Raw genomic sequence first — 19,304 nt, forward strand, 5'->3', positions numbered from 1 at the left:
TGATGTCTCCCCCCCCCCCCCCCCCCCCCCCGAGGCAGTGCTTTGCTGATTCCTGAACCTTTCTGCTTCACCCTAGACACCAGTGTCTTTACCACATCCTGCCTAGGCCTCTCAGGCAAGTTTAGGAGAAACAGGCTCGGAGTTTCCCCATGCTAAATGTAGGATGGATTCCTTATCTCGTGAGGCTGACCCTGGTCTGAGGGCCTGGAGTTACTAATAGCAAGCTGTAGGTTGTGTCATTCAGCTGGTGATTCAGACCTCCAGGACGAGCCTCCTCTTCATCTTAATGGGGGTACAGCCTAAACCTGGAGCTTAGAGTAAAGGCCCTGACTCTGGTCAGAGTTAGGGGTATCTACCTGGGGCTGTATCCTGTTGTCTTCTCCCAGGGTCTTGGCTAAACTCTGTTGTGGTATTGGAAGGAGGGGCTGGGGGGAAGTGAAGAAGGGGATGTGGTAACAAGAACCACTTCCTGCCAGGACTGTGTTGAAAACCAAGCTCCTCCTAAGTTCCCTTTGCTGGGGGTTGGGGAGCCCAGGGGTAAAGGAGGAAGTTGGGAGGGGGTATGGGAAGGAGGGGTTTTGCTTGGATTGACTCCAGGAATCAAGCTCTGGAACTCCTGGCAGAGTACTCTCTCTGTGTTCCTTTATTGGTCAAAATGGCCAACTGACCCAGAAGCAATTTTAATTATTACATTAAAAACATTTACTAATTAATTAGTGGAAAAGAGAATGGGAGACAAAGAACCAGAACATCATTTTGGCACACATTATGACAGGGATTGAATTTGAGACCTTATGCCCAAGAGTCCAACACTGTATCCACTGGGCCACTTTCAAGGCCACAAAGTGATTATGGTTAGAGTAATAGCAAGTACTCATTCACCAAGTTCCATCCACTTTCTGTTAGTTCTTTTAATCCTAATGACTTCATGCTATCCCCATTTTACAGATGGAACACAGGGATAATTCCATAACACCATTGTTATTCCCATTTTACAGATAGTGAAACTGACATGTTATGTCAGTTGTTGAGATCACACCATAAGTCAGTGCCAGAAGCAAGATTTGAACTTAAGCAGCTTGATTCTGGAGTGCAGGCTCTCTGCTGCCACTTATTATCCCCTATACTTTGAGCCTAAAAGAGAGAAATTCTCCTCACTGGTTCACGGTTTCCTCATTTGCACAATGGAGGTATAAGTACATCTCTTTTCTGTGATGTTTGTTTGGTAATTAATTATTCATTCAGTTTCTCCCCAGTTGGATTCTCAGATCCATGAGCCCTTCTGGACCAAAGGGTTTCTTTTTCTTTCTCTTTTTTTCTTTTAAAGTATGCTAGACTCTTGCCTTTATTCAGCTTTTTATTTATTTATTTAATTTTTTTATTTATAAAAAGAAAACATTGACAAAACCATAGGATAAGAGGGGTACAACTTCACACAATTCCCACCACCAGAACTCTGTATCCCATTCTCTCCCCTGATAGCTTTCCTATGCTTTAACCCTCTGGGAGTATGGACCCAAGGTCATTGTGGGATGCAGAAGGTTGAAGGTCTGGCTTCTGTAATTGTTTCCCCGCTGAACATGGGCATTGACAGGTGGATCCATACTCCCAGCTTGTCTCTCTCTTTTCCTAGTGGGGAAGGGCTCTGGGGAAGTGGAGCTCCAGGACACACTGGTGGGGTTGTCTGTCCAGGGAAGTCTGGTCTCATCCTGCTAGCATCTGTAACCTGGTGGTTGACAAGAGAGTTAACATATGAAGCCAAACAAATTGTTGACCAATCATGGACCTAAGGGCTGGAATAGTGCAGATGAAGAGTTGGGGGGGGGGTCCCTCCATTTTGTAGATAGCTAGTAGGCATATTTTAGTTATATTCCAAAGGGCCTGTGGCTATACTAGGTTTTTTTTTTTTTCCTTTTTCTCTTTGCCCCTGAGCCTGAAATCTGATATGCCGGTGGATCCAAGTTATTGTCTGGGGAGATGATGTCATGGCTGGGAAAAGGACCAGAAAGCTGGATCAGGGAAGAGAGTAGCTCCCTAATATGGGAAAGGGGTATAAATATTGTTGACTGTAAACCCCATTGATTTGATGTGATCTGGGGCCCATATGCAGCTTGGGTCCTATGTGACTTCTTCATTCCTCTAGATCTGAACTCACATTCTGTGGTCATGAGTAGGAACATTCCAAGCTGCCCTAGTATCGACCCATCTTCCTCAGGTGTAGGATAGAGTGTGTTGTCCATCCTCGTGTCAAAGGATGGAACATTCTCTACTGTTGTTGATCCATGTTGAGGACAAGGTCCTATGGGGTCCACAAAGGGGTCTATTGTGTTGTTCCTGATAGAAATGACTGGTAACAATGGAGATTTATTTGAGTTCTAGGCCCATCAAGTCTGTTTGGGAATCTCAGGACTCCCCGATTAGGGTCCCAACTGATGGAATGGCCGGATAGTGACTAAAGAGTCATCGTTAAAGTATGCCAATCTCTTGCCTTTATTCAGTTTTTATAGTCCTTGCTTTGATGAGGTTAGCTTTGGAGTGAGTGAGAGAACCGTAATAGGAAGTAGATGAGGAGGGTATCTAAGTCTAAGTAGACACTATTTCATTATGAACTTGATACTGACTCACTACAGACTATTGTGTATTTTTGCTTTCAGGTACAAATCTTTTTTCAGGTATATTTTTGCCCTAATTTATAGATACATGTGAACATATGCTCTATCTTATGGGACCTGGTTTATATCTAGGTTTTGGGACTTTGTCAGGAAGTGAACCTCCTGGAATGGAATTAGAGAATCCTATTAAAGGAAAGGTCTCATTCGAGTAATGAGGGTGAAGGGTTGACATTCCATGCCTGACGTCTCTGGACACAGTCTGAAGTGAAGCATGCTAAGGTGGTACTCGTTGCATTGATTAGGTTGGGATTGGCGGATGCAATATCATTTGGTATGACTTGAGAGAAGCATGCAGGAAAGTGAGCCCCACCCTAGAGGTTCCAGGACTGGGGGAAATATAGGCTCTATAGAGGAAGTGGGAGGTTCCTGCTGTCTTAGGGTTTAAGAAGACAATAGATAGTTATTGCTATAATCACATTGGCAATTGGGTTAACTTTGAAAAATTCCTTTGTTAGGATTTGCTGTATCATATACAACATCACCATATTTTATGTCCTTTGACATTATTTGTATATAGCTATGCCACCAGTTGCTTCTGTTCTCCCTGGACTAAGCTTTTAAGAGTCAACATATCAAAGACTCAGCCTATGTATTAAAAAGACTTAGTCTGTGCTTTAAAAAGTTTTTTTTTGTGTGCTTCAATCAGTTTTTTCCCTCTCATATTACTTAGTGATTTATATGACTACAAATTAATAGGAGTGTACATCCCTCCCCCCCCCCCCACCCCATGAAGCTGAACATCCACCTTCACCCTCAACCCAGGGTTTTTACTTTGGTGCCCTACTCCCAAAGGGTTTCTTGATCACTACTATCTCCGCAATGCCTAACTGTAAAAGTAATTTCGTGTATTTAATGCTTTGTATTATGTTCACTTAACACGATGTGCCACAGCCCAGCCCCCTCAATTGGATGTATTTTAAATGTGGTGCCAGAGATTCAACCCAGGGCCTCACACATGCTCATTACCATGAGACAACCTCCCTGACCATAGTTATTTTTTCTCTATTTTTATAATGACAGAGATATGAGATAAAGAGGGACAGAGTAGAAGACAAACTAAGCAAATTGTTGAGAAAGGAGGGAGGGAGGCTGCTGGCTATTGGCACAAGTGGTGATAATTAGGGCTGAGTTTATGCTGGATGGAAAAAGGCCTGGAGGACTCCTAGAGGTATGTCTTGCTCTTCCCAATAGTCTCCACCCATGCTGCACCCCATTTTGCAGGTGAAGAGTCCAAAATTCAGAGAAGGAAAGGTATTTACTTTAGGTCAAACAACTGATTAGAGCTAGAGACCCCCTGTCTCCTGATGCTAGGCTGGAATTTTGGTCTTTGCTCAGAAAATTAAAAGCAATCCTGTCCAGGGGGTTGGGAGGTAGTACAGTGAGTAGGATACTAAACTTGGAAGCATGAGGTTATAAGTTGATCCCTGACATCCCATGGCCCACAGAGATGCTCTGTCTTATTCTTATCTCCCCACATTGTGCCATGTTGTATAAATAAGTAAGTCCTTTTAAAATTACTGCTGGCTCATGTGTGAGGACCTGAGTTCAAGCCCTTCACATCAATTTAGGGTCAAAAGGACAATTCAGGATCATTTTACAGATTAGGAAACACGTTCACAGTGGTTACCAGAGGTCCTGAATGAAAATAGTGAAGCTATGTCTGCTTGCTTCAAGATGCCATGAACTAACTCTCTCTCTGCTACCTCGAATGATTCAGTCAGTTGAAGGCAAGAAGTGTCCTTGATGGAATCCTCCCAATTCCTGGCTAGCAGAACTCACTCTTTCTCCCCTCAGGTGGAGCAGAGAGAGGAAGCTGAATCTAGGAATGCATTAGGGGAAAAGAGGATGCGATCTGGGAGTATGGGGAGGGAATACTTGATGGGGAAGTGACCAGGAAGAGGATCACTAAGTACAGAAAAAGACATGTGGAATTATAGGCCCTAGATCACATCAAATCAATGGGGTTTACAGTCAACAATATTTATACCCCTTTCCCATATTAGGGAGCTACTCTCTTCCCTGATCCAGCTTTCTGGTCCTTTTCCCAGCCATGACATCATCTCCCCAGACAATAACTTGGATCCACCGGCATATCAGATTTCAGGCTCAGGGGCAAAGAGAAAAAGGAAAAAAAAAAAAAACCTAGTATAGCCACAGGCCCTTTGGAATATAACTAAAATATGCCTACTAGCTATCTACAAAATGGAGGGACCCCCCCCCAACTCTTCATCTGCACTATTCCAGCCCTTAGGTCCATGATTGGTCAACAATTTGTTTGGCTTCATATGTTAACTCTCTTGTCAACCACCAGGTTACAGATGCTAGCAGGATGAGACCAGACTTCCCTGGACAGACAACCCCACCAGTGTGTCCTGGAGCTCCACTTCCCCAGAGCCCTTCCCCACTAGGAAAAGAGAGAGACAAGCTGGGAGTATGGATCCACCTGTCAATGCCCATGTTCAGCGGGGAAACAATTACAGAAGCCAGACCTTCAACCTTCTGCATCCCACAATGACCTTGGGTCCATACTCCCAGAGGGTTAAAGCATAGGAAAGCTATCAGGGGAGGGGATGGTATATGGAGGTCTGGTGGTGGGAATTGTGCAAAGCTGTACCCCTCTTATCCTATGGTTTTGTCAATGTTTCCTTTTTATAAATAAAAAATTAAAAAAAAAAGACATGAGGAAATGTTTTACCCCTTTCCTAAGGCTGACCACTTGAGGTCTGCAGAAGAAGGGCTTGAGGAGTCTGCCAGCTGCATCTTCTTCCCTCTCTCCTTTTCGTACAGTTCTCATAAGAGCTGTAGTTTGCAATACCCAACCCTTCCCCTATGGGCCTGTGGTTTCCTGTGGGTCTGGGGGTCCCGCCTGCCTTGGCAATGGTGACTGTGGGCAGGGGTGAGAAGAGAAGGTGATGTAAGCTCTTTCTTTTCCTTCTCAACACACACACACACACACACACACACACACACACACACACACACCCCTGAGTCACCCCCATCCACCCCTTCAGGGAGGGGCGGAGTCACTGATTCAGTGGCCAGCACATTCTTAAAGCCCCCACAAGCTCAGCTACAGTCAGACACTGCTGCCCTCACCATGAGCTCCTGGCAGTCTCTGGTCCTGGTGGTCCTGGTGCTGGACTGCTGCTGTGCAGCTCCTAGAAGACCCACTCATGTGGTCTTCCCCGGAGACCTGAAAACCAAGCTCAACAACAGACAACTGGCAGAGGTAGGCAAACACCCAGCCAAGAGATGAGGAGAGTGGGGCCAAGGAGAGAGCTCACTTACTAGAGTACTGCCTTACCATGCCTGAAGCCCTGGGTTCACATTCCAATATCATATCACTAGTGAAACTTCATAGGTGGCAGGGGGTGGGTGGTTCTTTAGTTTCTCTCCCTGTCTCTCATCTCTCTATCTAGAATAAAAAAAATGAAAATGATGATCCAGGAGCAGGGGTACTGTGCATGTGTGAGGCTCAGCACTGCATTAAAATAATGCATTGGGGCCCGGATGGTGGTGCACCTGGTTGAGTGCACATGTTACAGTGCACAAAGACCCAGGTTTGAGCCCCCCAGTCCCCATCTGCAGGGGGAAAGCTTTGCAAGTCGTGAAGCAGGGCTGCAGGTGTCTCTCCGTCTCTCTCCCTCTCTATCACCCCTTTCCCTCTTGATTTCTGGCTGTCTCTATCCAATAAATAAAGATAATAAAAAAATTCTAAAGGATAATGAATTGGGGAGTGTCGTATGCTTTATATTGGTCTGTCCTAGCCCTCCCCCCGCCAAGAGAATTGGATCAGTCCAATTAATTTCACGGGCCTGCTTGGCCCCACCGCAAGGAACCCTGAGAGAGGGTTCCTGAGTTCGAGAGTGCGAGAGTTCGGGGGTTCCTGAGTTCGAGAGTTTTAGGGTTACAGAGTAAGAGAGAGTTCCACAGTGGAAGAGTTTCAGAGTGCCAGAGTTGGAGAGTTCCAGAGTAAGGGAAAGGGTTCCTGAGTCGGAGAGTTCCTGAGTTCCCGAGTGCCAGAGTTCCGGAGTTCCTGAGTTCGAGAGTTTCAGGGTGACAGAGTAAGAGAGAGTGCCAGAGAGACAGAGTTCCTGGGTTTCTGAGTTCCAGAGTAAGAGAGAGAGTGCTTGCGCCGCCGCAAAGAGACAGCAGAGTTCTGTTTGGTGATTAGTTTGTCTTAGTTTATGAATCGTTGTTCCTGAATAAAGAAATACAGCTTCCCTGCCCAGCCGTTGTCTCCGCGTCTCTGTTCACCACCGTGAAGCCAGCCCGGCCAGCTGGAGCTGTCCGGAAATTTTAACAACAGGGGAGAGTTGACTAGGTGCCTCAGGAAGGGGACAGGACCTCAGAGAATGTTGGGGGTGTGTTTGGGGGTGGTGAGTGTGTCTAGAGAACAGAGGAGTGCAGAAGGAGGGGGAGGGCCCTGTGGAAGCTTTAGGCAGCAATGGCCAGGAATGGACTACTGGTTTCCTATAAGGGTGATGGGAAATGGATGGGTGAGGGGTGGGAGAGTGGAAGGTCGTGGGATGGGCAGCAACTGGGAATGATCAGGGGTAAGTAAACGGTGGGGACTCTGGTTAGGCTTCATGCCTACCCAGAAATGCATAAATGAAGCTGTCTACAGGGAGGGTGGGTTCTTGGAAGTTCTGGTATCCGGGGTTCTAAGTCCTGAGTACAATACTTTGGTTCTGTCTCATCCACCAACAGGAATATTTGTTCCGCTATGGGTACACCCGCGCGGCTGAGATGCGCCAGGGGCAGCAGTCCTTGGGCCCCGCCCTGCTGCTCCTCCAGAAGCGCCTGGGCCTGCCCGAGACCGGCGAGCTGGACAACGCTACCCTGGAGGCCATGCGCGCCCCGCGCTGTGGCGTCCCAGACGTGGGCAAATTCCAGACCTTCGAGGGCGAACTCAAGTGGCGCCACCACAACATCACCTACTGGTGCGCAGTGGGGCGGTGGGGGAGGGAGAAGGAAGGGGTGCGGGCAGCCAGCCCCCACTCGGGCCTGAGTCAATTTTTTTTTTCCAAACCTGCAATTCGGGGCAGCAGTTCCACCGCTAACACTGTTTCCCCTCTAGGGAAACGGGCCTCACTCTCTGTGGCATCCTGTCATGGAGCTCACAGAGAGAAGGTCTGGGGCTGGGTGGTGGCGCATCTAGTGGGTAGTTCGCACATGTTACCATGCTCAAGGACCCGGGTTCAAGCACCCGACCCCCACCTGCAGAGGAGGAGTTTCATAAGAGATAAAGCAGAGCTGCGGGTTTCTCTCTCTCTCTCTTTCTCTCTCTCTCCCTATTTCCCCCTTCTCTCTCAAGTTTTCTGTTTCTGTGCAAAACAAATACATAGTAATGATAATATTAATAACAATGAAAGGTGGTCGGCCAAGATTCAAGTCCAGCCCCCGCTGCATTCTGCATTGAAAGAAACTTTGGTGTTTCCTTCAAAGCTCTCTGCCTGTATCAAAAAGAAAGAAAGAAAAAGGAAGGAAGGAAGGAAGGAAGGGATAAGATGTTCGGTCCTAAGGTGCCTAACCAAGGGAAGGAAGTGCCGCGGCAGGCCAGCCACGCTGCTGACCCACATCCCCCTCCTCTGCCCTGAAGGATCCAGAACTACTCAGAGGACTTGCCCCGGAAAGTGATAGACGACGCATTCGCCCGCGCCTTCGAGGTCTGGAGCGCGGTGACGCCGCTAACCTTCACTCGTGTGCATGGCCCGGATGCCGACATCGTCATCCAGTTTGGTGTGGCTGGTGAGAACCCAGGGGGGTGGTGGTGCGGAGGGTCTGGATTGGGGACAAGAGCGGGGCGGGGCACAGAGAGTGTGTGTGTGTCACTGAACCTGACTTTCTACAGATTTATTTATGTTGTGGGAGAAGGGAGGGAGAGAGAGCCCACCAGAGAGCAGAGCCCCGCCGCTAGGGGAGCAAACCTAGCACCTCACACTGACCGCTGGGCAGCCTCCCAGATCTGGAGGCGGGGCCCCGCGGCCCTGGCAGCAGCTGGCGCCTAGGGCATCTCCTCCTGCCCTACAGCGCACAGCACTGGGATGCCAGACTTGAACCGGCAAATCAGGTCTCACCCCGTGTCCCTCCAGGGCACAGGCAGCGCATGATCTGTGCTACTGGTACTGGGTTAACCCCACTCTCCCTAGAGCACGGAGATGGCTACCCCTTCGACGGGAAGAATGGGCTCCTGGCACACGCTTTTCCTCCCGGCCGCGGCATTCAGGGAGATGCTCACTTTGACGATGATGAGTTGTGGACCTTGGGCAAAGGCATAGGTGAGACCCCCCAGCAGTCCCAGCCCCTGCCGCCTGCCTTTCTCACTCCCACCAGCAGCTTACCCTGACCCGAGCCCCTTCTTTTTGAAGTGGTCCTGACCCACTATGGAAACGCGAACGGGGCCCCCTGCCACTTCCCTTTCACCTTCGAGGGCCGCTCCTACACCTCCTGCACAACAGAAGGCAGAACCGATGGCATACTCTGGTGTAGCACCACTGCCAACTACGACAAGGACCAGCAGTTTGGCTTCTGTCCCAGCGAGAGTGAGTACCTGGCAGTGGTGATGGTCCAGAAAGCCCTGTTTTTTTTATTATTATTTTTCTAACATTTATTTATTTATTTATTTTTAATTTTATAGGACAGAGAAATTGAGAGGGGGAGGGTAGGTAGAGACTGAGAGTGAGAGAGACCTGCAGTACAACTTTACCCCTCACCAAGCTTCTTACCAAGGGACTGTGGGCTTGAATCTGGGTCCTTTCACATGGAAACTTGTGTGCTCAGCTAGGTGCCCTCTGTTTTAATTTTATTTTTTGTTTATTTTGTTCTCTATTATACTTGATAGGACAGAGAGAAATTGAGAGGGGAGGGAAGATAGAGAGAGTGAGAGAAAGATAGACACCCGCAGACCTGCTCCATAGCTCATGAAATGTCCCCACTGCAGGTGGAGAGTGGGGTCTTGAACTCAGCACCTTGCTCATGATAATATGTGTGTGCTTAAGCAGGTGCGCCACGGCCTGGGCCCCCTATTTTTATTTTTTATTTAATTTTACTTATGGCCCCCTAGAAGTGGCACAGTGACTAGAACATTGGACTTAAATGCATGACGTCCCAAGTTTGATTTCTAGCATTGCATGGGCCATACTGAGATGGAAGAATTAGAGATGCTCTAATTCTTCTATGTCTTTCATTAATGAATAAATAAAACTTTTAAAAGCTTTTATTTATTTATTTATTATTGTATTGAGACAGAGAGAAATTGAGAGGGGAAGGGGAGATAGAGAGGGAGAAAGACAGAGAGACTCCTGCAGCCCTGCTTCACCACTCGTGAAGCTTTCCCCCTGCAGGTAGGACCAGGGGCTTGAACCTGGGCCCTTGTGCACTGTAATGTGTGTGCTTAACCAGATGAACCACCACCTGGCCCCTTTAAAAGTATTTATTTTACTTATTAGAGAAAGGGAGGGGGGGGAGGACTTTACCTGAGACAGAGAAAGAAACCAGAGCACCTCAGGCCATGCAAATGCGATGCTCTACCAATTGAGCTATTTCCCTGATTTTCAGAACCCAGAGTTTGTTTGTTGCAGAGCATCTCTCAGCTCTAACTTGTAGTGGTGGTAAGAAAGTACTGAAGCTGGGACTTTGGAGCCCCAGGCAGGAACATCCTTTGCATAATCATTGAACTATCTCCCCCCCAAGTTTTAATCCCAGCTGCCTCTGGTGCTGTATGGCTTGCCACTCACTCTCCTTTTCTCTGGACCCAGCTTTCTCATCTGTGAGATAGGTTAGGGGATGTATGTGGGGTAGCTAGACGCTGACACCTGTGGTAATCATCTGGGCCTCCCCAGAACTCTACACCGAGCATGGCAATGCGAAGGGCCAGCCCTGTGTGTTCCCGTTCACCTTTGAGGGCCGCTCCTACTCTGCCTGCACCACTGACGGCCGCTCAGACGGCTACCGCTGGTGTGCCACGACCGCCAGCTATGACCAGGACAAGCTCTACGGTTTCTGTCCCACCAGAGGTACCTCCAACCCGCCTATCAGGCTCATACCCGCCCCCAACTCCACTTCGGTTTCCCCCACCCATCGGCATTGGTCAGGAGAATTGTAACAGCTCTGTCCACTATCACCACAACCCTTCATTTTATTTTATTTTGATTAATAGGAGAGGGGAGTAGTCATAGACACTTGCAATACTGCTTCACCGCGTGTGAGGCTTCCCCCCTGCAGGTAGGGACCAGGGGCTTGAACTTGGGCCCTTGCTCAAGTTACTGTGAAGTGTGCCCTCAACTGGGTGTGCCAATGCCTGGCCCCTCCCCTGATTTCTATGTCCAAGTGTGTGGGTCTCTTTTTGCCCAGCTGGCTCTTCCCAGGCTCGTGTCCCGAGCCCCTCCTACTAGCCATGCCCGGTCTCAGCTATGCCCTACAGCGCCCCCTAGGCTTTTAAAATAGGACATCATGGTGCTCCAGTTCCTGGAACCCACCCACCTGGCCCACTCAAGGCTCTTCCTCTCTCTAGTCGATTCCACGGTGTCTGGGGGCAACTCAGCCGGGGAGCTGTGCGTCTTCCCTTTCACCTTCCTGGGCAAGGAGTATACCACCTGTACCAGAGAAGGCCGCAGTGACGGACACCTCTGGTGTGCCACCACCTCGAACTTTGATAACGATAAGAAGTGGGGCTTCTGTCCTGACCAAGGTGAGCAGAGTTCTGAGGTTTCAGGACCAAAAGCCTGGGTCTGGCAGGGTAGTGGTGGTGGTGGTAGTGTGGTGGTGGTGGTGGTGTTGGTAGTGATGGCCATCGTCAGGAGCCTGGTCCAGGGTTCATGTCTCAGGGTTTACGTCCCTCTCTTTCCTCCAGGATACAGCCTATTCCTTGTGGCTGCCCATGAGTTTGGCCATGCTTTGGGCTTGGATCATTCGTCTGTGCCAGAGGCACTGATGTACCCCATGTATAGCTTCACAGAGGAGAACCCCCTGCATGCGGATGATGTGAACGGCATCCAGCATCTCTATGGTGAGGTTGTGGAGCCAGGATGGAGGGAGGAGAGGCGAGGGGGAGGCCCTGCCATGATACCAAAAGTAAAGGAGGGAAGAGTTGGGACCGTGACTTGTGTCTGGGGAAAGCTGGAGCCAGCAGGTGCCATCAGTGCCCTGTGGTGCTTGGAGATGGTGATAAAGTACCCACACACTGGGATGAGAGAGATATGAGTTCAGAAGTCAGTTCAACAACTTCCTGGCTGAGTGTCCTTGGCTCTGTCAGTTCGCCTTTCTATTCCCTCATCTGTAAAGTGGGGCCAATGAAAGTACCTGCCTCATAATCTTGTGAGGAGGCTTAAGTGAACTAAAATAATGCCAGGCACAAAGCACGCACTGTGTGTTTAGTGTTCTTTCTTTCTTTTCCTTTTCCTTTTTCCTTTTTCTGCCCAGGGCTTCATGCCTGCATGGTATTTAAAAAAAAACAAAAAACACCACATTTTTTACCATCACCATCATTATCACTAGTATTACTTCCTCTTTTAAAATGAGGGAAATTAAAGAATGTATGCAAAAAAGGGGGGCAGGTGGTGCACCCGGTAGAGTGCACATGTTACAATGCACATGGATCCAGGTTCGAGCCTCTGGTCTTCACCTGTAGGGGGAAAGCTTCATAAGTGATGAAGCAGGGTTGCAGGTATCTCCCTGTCTCTTTCCCTATCTCCCCCTTCCCTCTTGATTTCTGACTGTCTCTGTCCAATAAATAAATAAATAAATAAAATAATTTTTAAAAAAAAATATAAAAAAAGAATGTATGCCAGAAGGTTTCTTTGAAGATCAAAGGAGCTAGTATGAGGGTACAGAGCTCTCAGCACAGATTTTGATGTTCAATTTTGAGTGCTTGATTAACAGCCCTTAGATTGGGGTGGATAGTACAGAAGTAGTGCTCAGAACTTGCATATAATAGGTTCCAGCTTCAGTCTTGGCTACCAGCAACAGACACGAAATTAGTAAAAAAACAAAACAAAACACTTTTCTTCTGCCAGTCTACGGGAGAGGAGTGCTTGCTGGTCTTGTGTTCACAGGGCCTAGTGAGGGCCTGGCACAGTGCAGGGATTAGATAAATCTGCTGTAAATGAGTGTGTGAAAGGGAGCAGTTTGCCTGTGGTTAGGGGAAGGCAGGTTCCAATATCTAAAGTGACTAGAGAGAGGGCTAGGGAGGTCCTCAGTGGAAGAGCACATGGCATATGTGTGTAAAGTCCTGGGTTTTATTCCTCATATTAAAATTTATTTTTATTTATTTACTTAATTTTTATTAGTGATTTAATGATTAACAAGATTACAAGATAACAGGAGCACAATTCCATACAATTCCTACCAGTAGGTCCCATTCCCCACCCCCCATTGGAAGCTTCTCTATTCTTTAAAAAAATTTTTTTAAATATTTATTTATTTTCCCTTTTGTTGCCCTTGTTTTTTAATTTTTATTTTATTGTTTTTTATTGGATAGAGACAGTCAGAAATTGAGAGGGAAGGGAGGGATAGAGAGGGCGAGAGACAGAGAGACACACCTGCAGCATTGCTTCACTCCTTGTGAAGCTTTCCCCCTGCAGGTGGAGACTGGGGGCTTGAACCTGGGTCCTTGTTCACTGTAACATGTATGCTCAACTAGGTGCACCACCACCCGGCCCCCCTTGTTGTTTTTTATTGTTGTTGTAGTTATTATTGTTGTTATTGATGTCGTCGTTGTTAGATAGGACAGAGAGAAATGGAGAGAGGAGGGGAAGACAGAGGGGGGAGAGAAAGACAGACACCTGCAGACATGCTTCATCACCTGTGAAAGTGACTCTCCTGCAGATGGGGAGCCGGGGGCTCGAACCAGGATCCTTATGCTGATCCTTGAGCTTCGTGCCATGTGCGCTTAACCCGCTGCACTACTGCCTGACTCCCTGCTTCTCTATTCTTTATACCTCTGGGATATTTATTTATTTTAAAAAGGTTTTATTAATTTATTGCCACCAGAGTTATTGCTGGGGCTTGGTGCCTTCACAATGACTCCATTGCTCCCAGTGGCTCTTTTTTTTTAAAAAATAGAAGTATAAATAGAAACAGAGAGAGAGAGAGAGAGAGAGAGAGAGAGACCTGCAGCCCTGCTTCACTGCTTGTGAAGCTTCCTCCCTACAAGTGAGAACCAGGGTCTTGAATTCAGGTCTTGTCACATGTGTGTGCTCTCCTGGGTGTGTCATTGCCTTGCCCTTTTATTTATTAACATAAGATAGGGAGAGGGAGAGAGATCCAGAACAACACTCTAGTATATGGGATACTAGGAATTGAACTTGAGGTCTCAGGCTTCCAAGTCCAGTCCCCTACTAGTGCATGGCCTCCCAACCCTCTCCTCTCATACTGTATATTAAAAATGAGGAAAGTCATGGGGCTTCATTGACTGAAATAAGCAAGACTAGGATTGTCTCATCTGATGTTTCTTTTTAGGTGCTCGCCCTAAACCTGAGCCTCCTGCCACCACTACACCTGCACCCCAGCCTACTGCACCCCCAACAGTCTGCCCTACTGGACCTCCCACTGAACTCCCTACTGCTGGCCCCACAGGCCCCCCCTCAGCTGGCCCCACGGGTCCCCCCACTGCCGGCCCTTCTTCTGCTCCCTCTGCTGACCCTACAGTGCCTTTGGACCCAAAGGAAGATGTTTGCAATGTGAACATCTTTGATGCCATCGCAGAGATTAGGAATCATCTGTATTTCTTCAAGGATGGGTGAGGGACAGTGATGTGTGGTCGAGGAAGGGGGCTTGGTGGAGGGACCTTCCTGCCCCACTCCCCTGCCCCTCACTCAGTCCACTGGCCTTCACTTCAGATGTCAGTACCCTGCTGTTCCCTTTCTTATTTCCAGGAAGTACTGGCACTTCTCTGAGGGTAAGGGACGCCGGGTGCAGGGCCCCTTCTTGATCAAGGACACATGGCCTGCTCTGCCCACCAAACTGGACTCTGCCTTTGAAGAGCCACTCACGAAGAAAGTTTTCTTCTTCTCTGGTTAGTTTCCTCCTTTCCCCATTCCTCTTTCACCCTCTACATACTCTCATCTAGGAGGCCCAAGAGACAGATGGTAACATTGAAAGTGTGTGTGTGTGTTGGGGGTAGGGAGGGGCATGGAATAACAGGAGGTGGTTCACCTTGTAGAGTGCCTATGTTACCATGCAGGCTGATCAGGGTTCAAGCTCCTGGTCACTACATGGGAGTTCTTGCAGGGGAGATGTTTCATGAGTGCTGGAACAGTACTGCAGTACCCCTTCTCTTTGTGTCTCTATATTAATAATAATAATATTATTATTATTACAAAAAGAAATCAAAGAATATCTTGTGCAGATTAGAAAAAGGAGGCCCCCAATGCCCCCACAGATGAATGTCGTGCTCCTTCTCACCCTAGCACATTGTTACGCAGCCAGCTTGGTCTGTAACTTCTGAGGATGCTAATAGGCTAGGCTCAGAGAGGCCTCTCTGGGTTCTTCCTCTTGACATGCAAAGAAAACGTGTGAGCCCCTCCCTGCTCCTAGGCCAATGTGACCCTTCTTTCCTGCAGGGCGCCAGGTATGGGTGTACACAGGCACAAAGGTGCTAGGGCCCAGGCGTCTGGACAAGCTGGGTTTGGGCCCAGAGGTGACTCAAATCACAGGAGCCCTTCCCGGCAGCTCAGGGACGGTGCTGCTGTTCAGCCAGCAGCGCTTCTGGAGGTGAGAAGCATGGGGACCGCCGGCAGGGGGAGCCCGGGAGCCATCCACCTGCCTCCCCTCTGACTCACACCTGTCTCCTCCCCACCTTCCCGCAGATTCCACGTGAAGGCTCAGATGGTGGATCCCCAGAGCGTCACCCCAGTAGATCAGATGTTCCCTGGAGTGCCCTTGAATACTCACGACATCTTCCAGTATCAAGGTGAGGAGCTGAATGGATACACACACACACACACACACACACACACACACACACACACACACACCCTCCTTCCTAGGCTTTCTATCTTAGTGCTTAGTCAAATTCTGAGAAAGAAAGAAAAAGACCCTGGAGAAGGATGATCACTCTCCCTGTCCCTGATGACTAATAAACAAATGTACAAATAGATGAGATTGGTTTTGACAATGTAAAAAGCCATGAAGGAGATAAAAACAAGTAGTCATCAGTCTTGCCCCACTTGCCTATAGGCACCAGAATAACCTAAGATCATATCTGTGTCTCTCTCTACTTTATCCTCAGGGCCTCAGACAGTGCTTGACACATTAGTATCTGTTAACTCAATCAGTGAACGAATATTGAATGAACTGTTCAGAGTCCCTACTGTGTGCTAGAGCACTCTAGCATCCCTTACAAGATGGAGGTGCTATGTTAAAAGCCTAAGAAGGTCTAGAAAGGGTTGGAAGGCATAATTTTTTTTTCTCCATGGTTATTGCTGGGGTTTGATACTAACACTACAAATCCAGAGCTCCTGGCGGCTCTATTTTCTTTTTCCCTTTTTTGTTTCCCCCTAATTTTTACTAGCTAGGACAGAGAGAAATTGAGAGGGGAGAAGGAGATTAACATCTGCAGACCTGCTTTACTGCTTGTAAAGTGCCCCCTGCTGCAGGTGGGAAGCGGGGGCTCAGACCCGGGTCCTTGTGCTGGCGCTTGTGTTTAACTGGGTGCACCATTGCCTGGCCCTGATCTCTTTCTTTTCTTTTCTTTTCTTTTCTTTTCTTTTCTTTTCTTTTCTTTTCTTTTCTTTTCTCTTCTCTTCTTTTCTAATTTATTTTATATTTTATCTTTATTATAGTATATAGGACAGAGGAAAATTGAGTGAGGAAGAGGGAGATAGGGAGCGAGACACCTGCAGCACTATTTTAATACTCATGAAACTTGCCCCCTGCAGGTGGGAACCAGGGGCCTGAACCCAGGTCTGTATACATTGTAATGGATGTGCTCAACCAAGTGACCACTACTTGGAGCCTCCTCCCTCTCTCTCTCTTTTTTCTTCCTCTTCCCCTCCTTCTCCTCCTCATCCTGCTCCTCCTCCTCTTTTTCTCTCTTTTAAAATTAATTTTTAAAAAATTATCTTTATTTATTTATTTGACAGAGACAGCCAGAAATGGAGAGAGAAGGGGGTGATAGAGAGGGAGAGAGACAGAGAGACACCTGCAGCACTGCTTCACCACTCACAAAACTTTCCCCCTGCAGGTGGGGACTGGGGGCTTAAACCTGGGTCCTAGTGCATTGTAACATGTGTGCTCAGTTATTTGTGCCATCAGGTGTGCCTGGCTGACCCCCTTCTCTCTTTTACTTTTTCTCTCTTAACCAGAGGCCTGCTTAGCTCTGGCTTATGGTGGTACTGGGGATTGAACCTGGGCCCTTGGAACCTCAAGCATGAACGTCTGTTGCACTTCTCCTGGGTTAACATGATTGCTTTTGATGATTGATTGTATTGTTTTTGACTGTGTGTATGTGGGCAGGTTGGAGTTGACCCTATTAAACCTGCCTCTACCCTGCAGGGAAAGCTTACTTCTGCCAGAACCGGTTCTATTGGCGTGTGAATTCTCAGCATGAGGTGAACCAGGTGGACCAAGTGGGTTACGTGACCCTTGACATCCTGAAGTGCCCTGAGAACTAGGACACCCCATCCAGCTTCCAGCACTATAGTATGGGTTTGGGGGACCAACCAATGGAAAATGAGTCAGTTTGCTGGATACAAACTGGTGGGTCTATTCTGGAGGACAGGGAGGAATGGATGTGGGCTGGGCCCTCTCTTCCCACCTTCCTTTTTAATTGGATTGTTTTGTTTTTAAATAAACATAGATTGTTTAACCTTGATGAGTAGATTAATCTCTATATGTATAGATGGGTGCATGCATCTATGTGTGTGTATATATATATATATATAGAGAGAGAGAGAGAGAGCTTACAATGAATTTGCCAGTATATATATATATATATATATACTGAAATAGAGTGCTTACAATGTATTTGCCAGTGTTCTTAGTACCTCATACATACTAATAATTAACCCCTTTTTTAAAAAATATATTTATTTATTTTCCCTTTGGTTGCCCTTGTTGTTTTTTATTGTTGTTGTAGTAATCCCTCTTATTAGAAAAGCATAGTATGGGGAGTCAGGCGGTGGTGCAGCAGGTTAAGCGTAAGTGATGCAAAGTGCAAGGACTGGTGTAAGGATCCCTGTTCAAGCCCCTTGCTCCCCACCTGCAGGGGAGTCACTTCACAGGTGGTGAAGCAGGTCTGCAGGTGTCTGTCTTTCTCTCCCCCTCTCTGTCGTCCCCTCCTTTCTCCATTTCTCTCTGTCCTATCCAGCAATGACGACAACAATAAAACAACAAGGGAAACAAAAGAGAGTAAATAAATAAATATTTTTTTAAAAAGAAAAACATAGTATGATCCTAAAATATTAATTTATCATGTGGTGCAAAGTGCAAGGACCGGTGTAAGGATCCCGGTTCGAGCCCCCGGCTTCCCACCTGCAGGGGCGTTGCTTCACAGGCGGTGGATCAGGTCTTTGGGTGTCTATCTTTCTCTCCCTCTCTCTGTCTTCTCCTCCTCTCTCCATTTCTCTCTGTCCTATCCAACAACAATGACATCAACTACAACAACAATGATAACTTCAACAACAATGAAAAGCAACAAGGGCAACAAAAGAAAGAAAAATAAATAAATGAATAAAAGTACAAAAATATTAATTTATTCATCAACATGAATGAGAAAAAAATAGGTAGGGGAGGTAGCATAATGGTTATGATTATACAAAGAGACTGTCATACCTGGGGCTCCAAAATCCCCAGGTTCACTTCCCACACCACCATTAGCCAGAGCTGAGTAGTGCTCTGGTAAAATAAATAAATAAATAAATAAATAAATAAGATCACTGTGGCACATGTGATGCCAGGAATTGAATGGCAAAAACCTCATGCTTTTAGGTCCAATGCTTTAGTCACTGTACCACCTCTTGGGCCATGTAATGTGATAGTTTTTATTTTAAAGCCAGGGACATGGTCAAAATATAGTTTTTCACCAGGGTTATCACTGGGGCTTGGTGCCTATATGATGAATCCACTGCTCCTGAAAGCCATTCCCTTCTTCCTTTTTTTTTTCTTTATTTGATAGGACAGAGAGAATTTTAGAGGGTAAGGAGAGATAAAGAGGGAGAGAGACAGAAAGACACCTGCAGTACTTGCTTCACCACTCGTGAAGCTTCCCCTCTGCAGATAAGGCATGGGGGCTTGAACCTGGATCTTTACAGATGGTAACATGTGCACTTAACCAGGCACACTACCACCTGGCCCTCGGTCAACCCATTTTTTATTCATCAAACATTTATTGGGCCCATAACTTGGAGTCAGATGCTGTGCTGGACACTAGGGATGGAGTTATGGATTGGACAGTTCTGTCCTCAGGAACTTCTCAGTGGTCTTCAAGTGTTTTTTAAATTATGTATTTATTTTTATTTACTGAATCTTTGTTTATTGGATAAAGACAGAGAGAAATTGAGAGAGGAGGAGGAAATAAAGGGAGAAAGAGTGAGAAAACCAAGTAGAGGAGGCAGCATAATGGTTATGGTTATGCAAAGAGATTCTCATACTTGAGGCTCCTAAATCTCCAGGTTCAAGCCCCTGTGCCAC

General features: G+C 47.2%; 1 protein-coding gene across 1 annotated transcript; it reads left to right on the forward strand.

Moving 5' to 3' along the window:
* Positions 1-5,719: 5,719 nt before the first annotated feature.
* Positions 5,720-17,487, forward strand: MMP9 (matrix metallopeptidase 9). Its single transcript, XM_007533054.3, has 13 exons — positions 5,720-5,901; positions 7,383-7,615; positions 8,275-8,423; positions 8,825-8,953; positions 9,044-9,217; positions 10,517-10,690; positions 11,188-11,364; positions 11,527-11,682; positions 14,133-14,412; positions 14,549-14,688; positions 15,236-15,386; positions 15,482-15,585; positions 17,169-17,487. Exons 1-13 carry the CDS (start codon positions 5,770-5,772, stop codon positions 17,285-17,287), a joined length of 2,118 nt encoding a protein of 705 aa, XP_007533116.1. The 5' UTR covers positions 5,720-5,769; the 3' UTR covers positions 17,288-17,487.
* The last annotated feature ends 1,817 nt before the right edge of the window (positions 17,488-19,304 follow it).

The sequence above is a fragment of the Erinaceus europaeus genome, chromosome 1 (genome assembly GCF_950295315.1).
Source record: "Erinaceus europaeus chromosome 1, mEriEur2.1, whole genome shotgun sequence".
In the NCBI taxonomy this organism is placed as follows: domain Eukaryota; kingdom Metazoa; phylum Chordata; class Mammalia; order Eulipotyphla; family Erinaceidae; genus Erinaceus; species Erinaceus europaeus.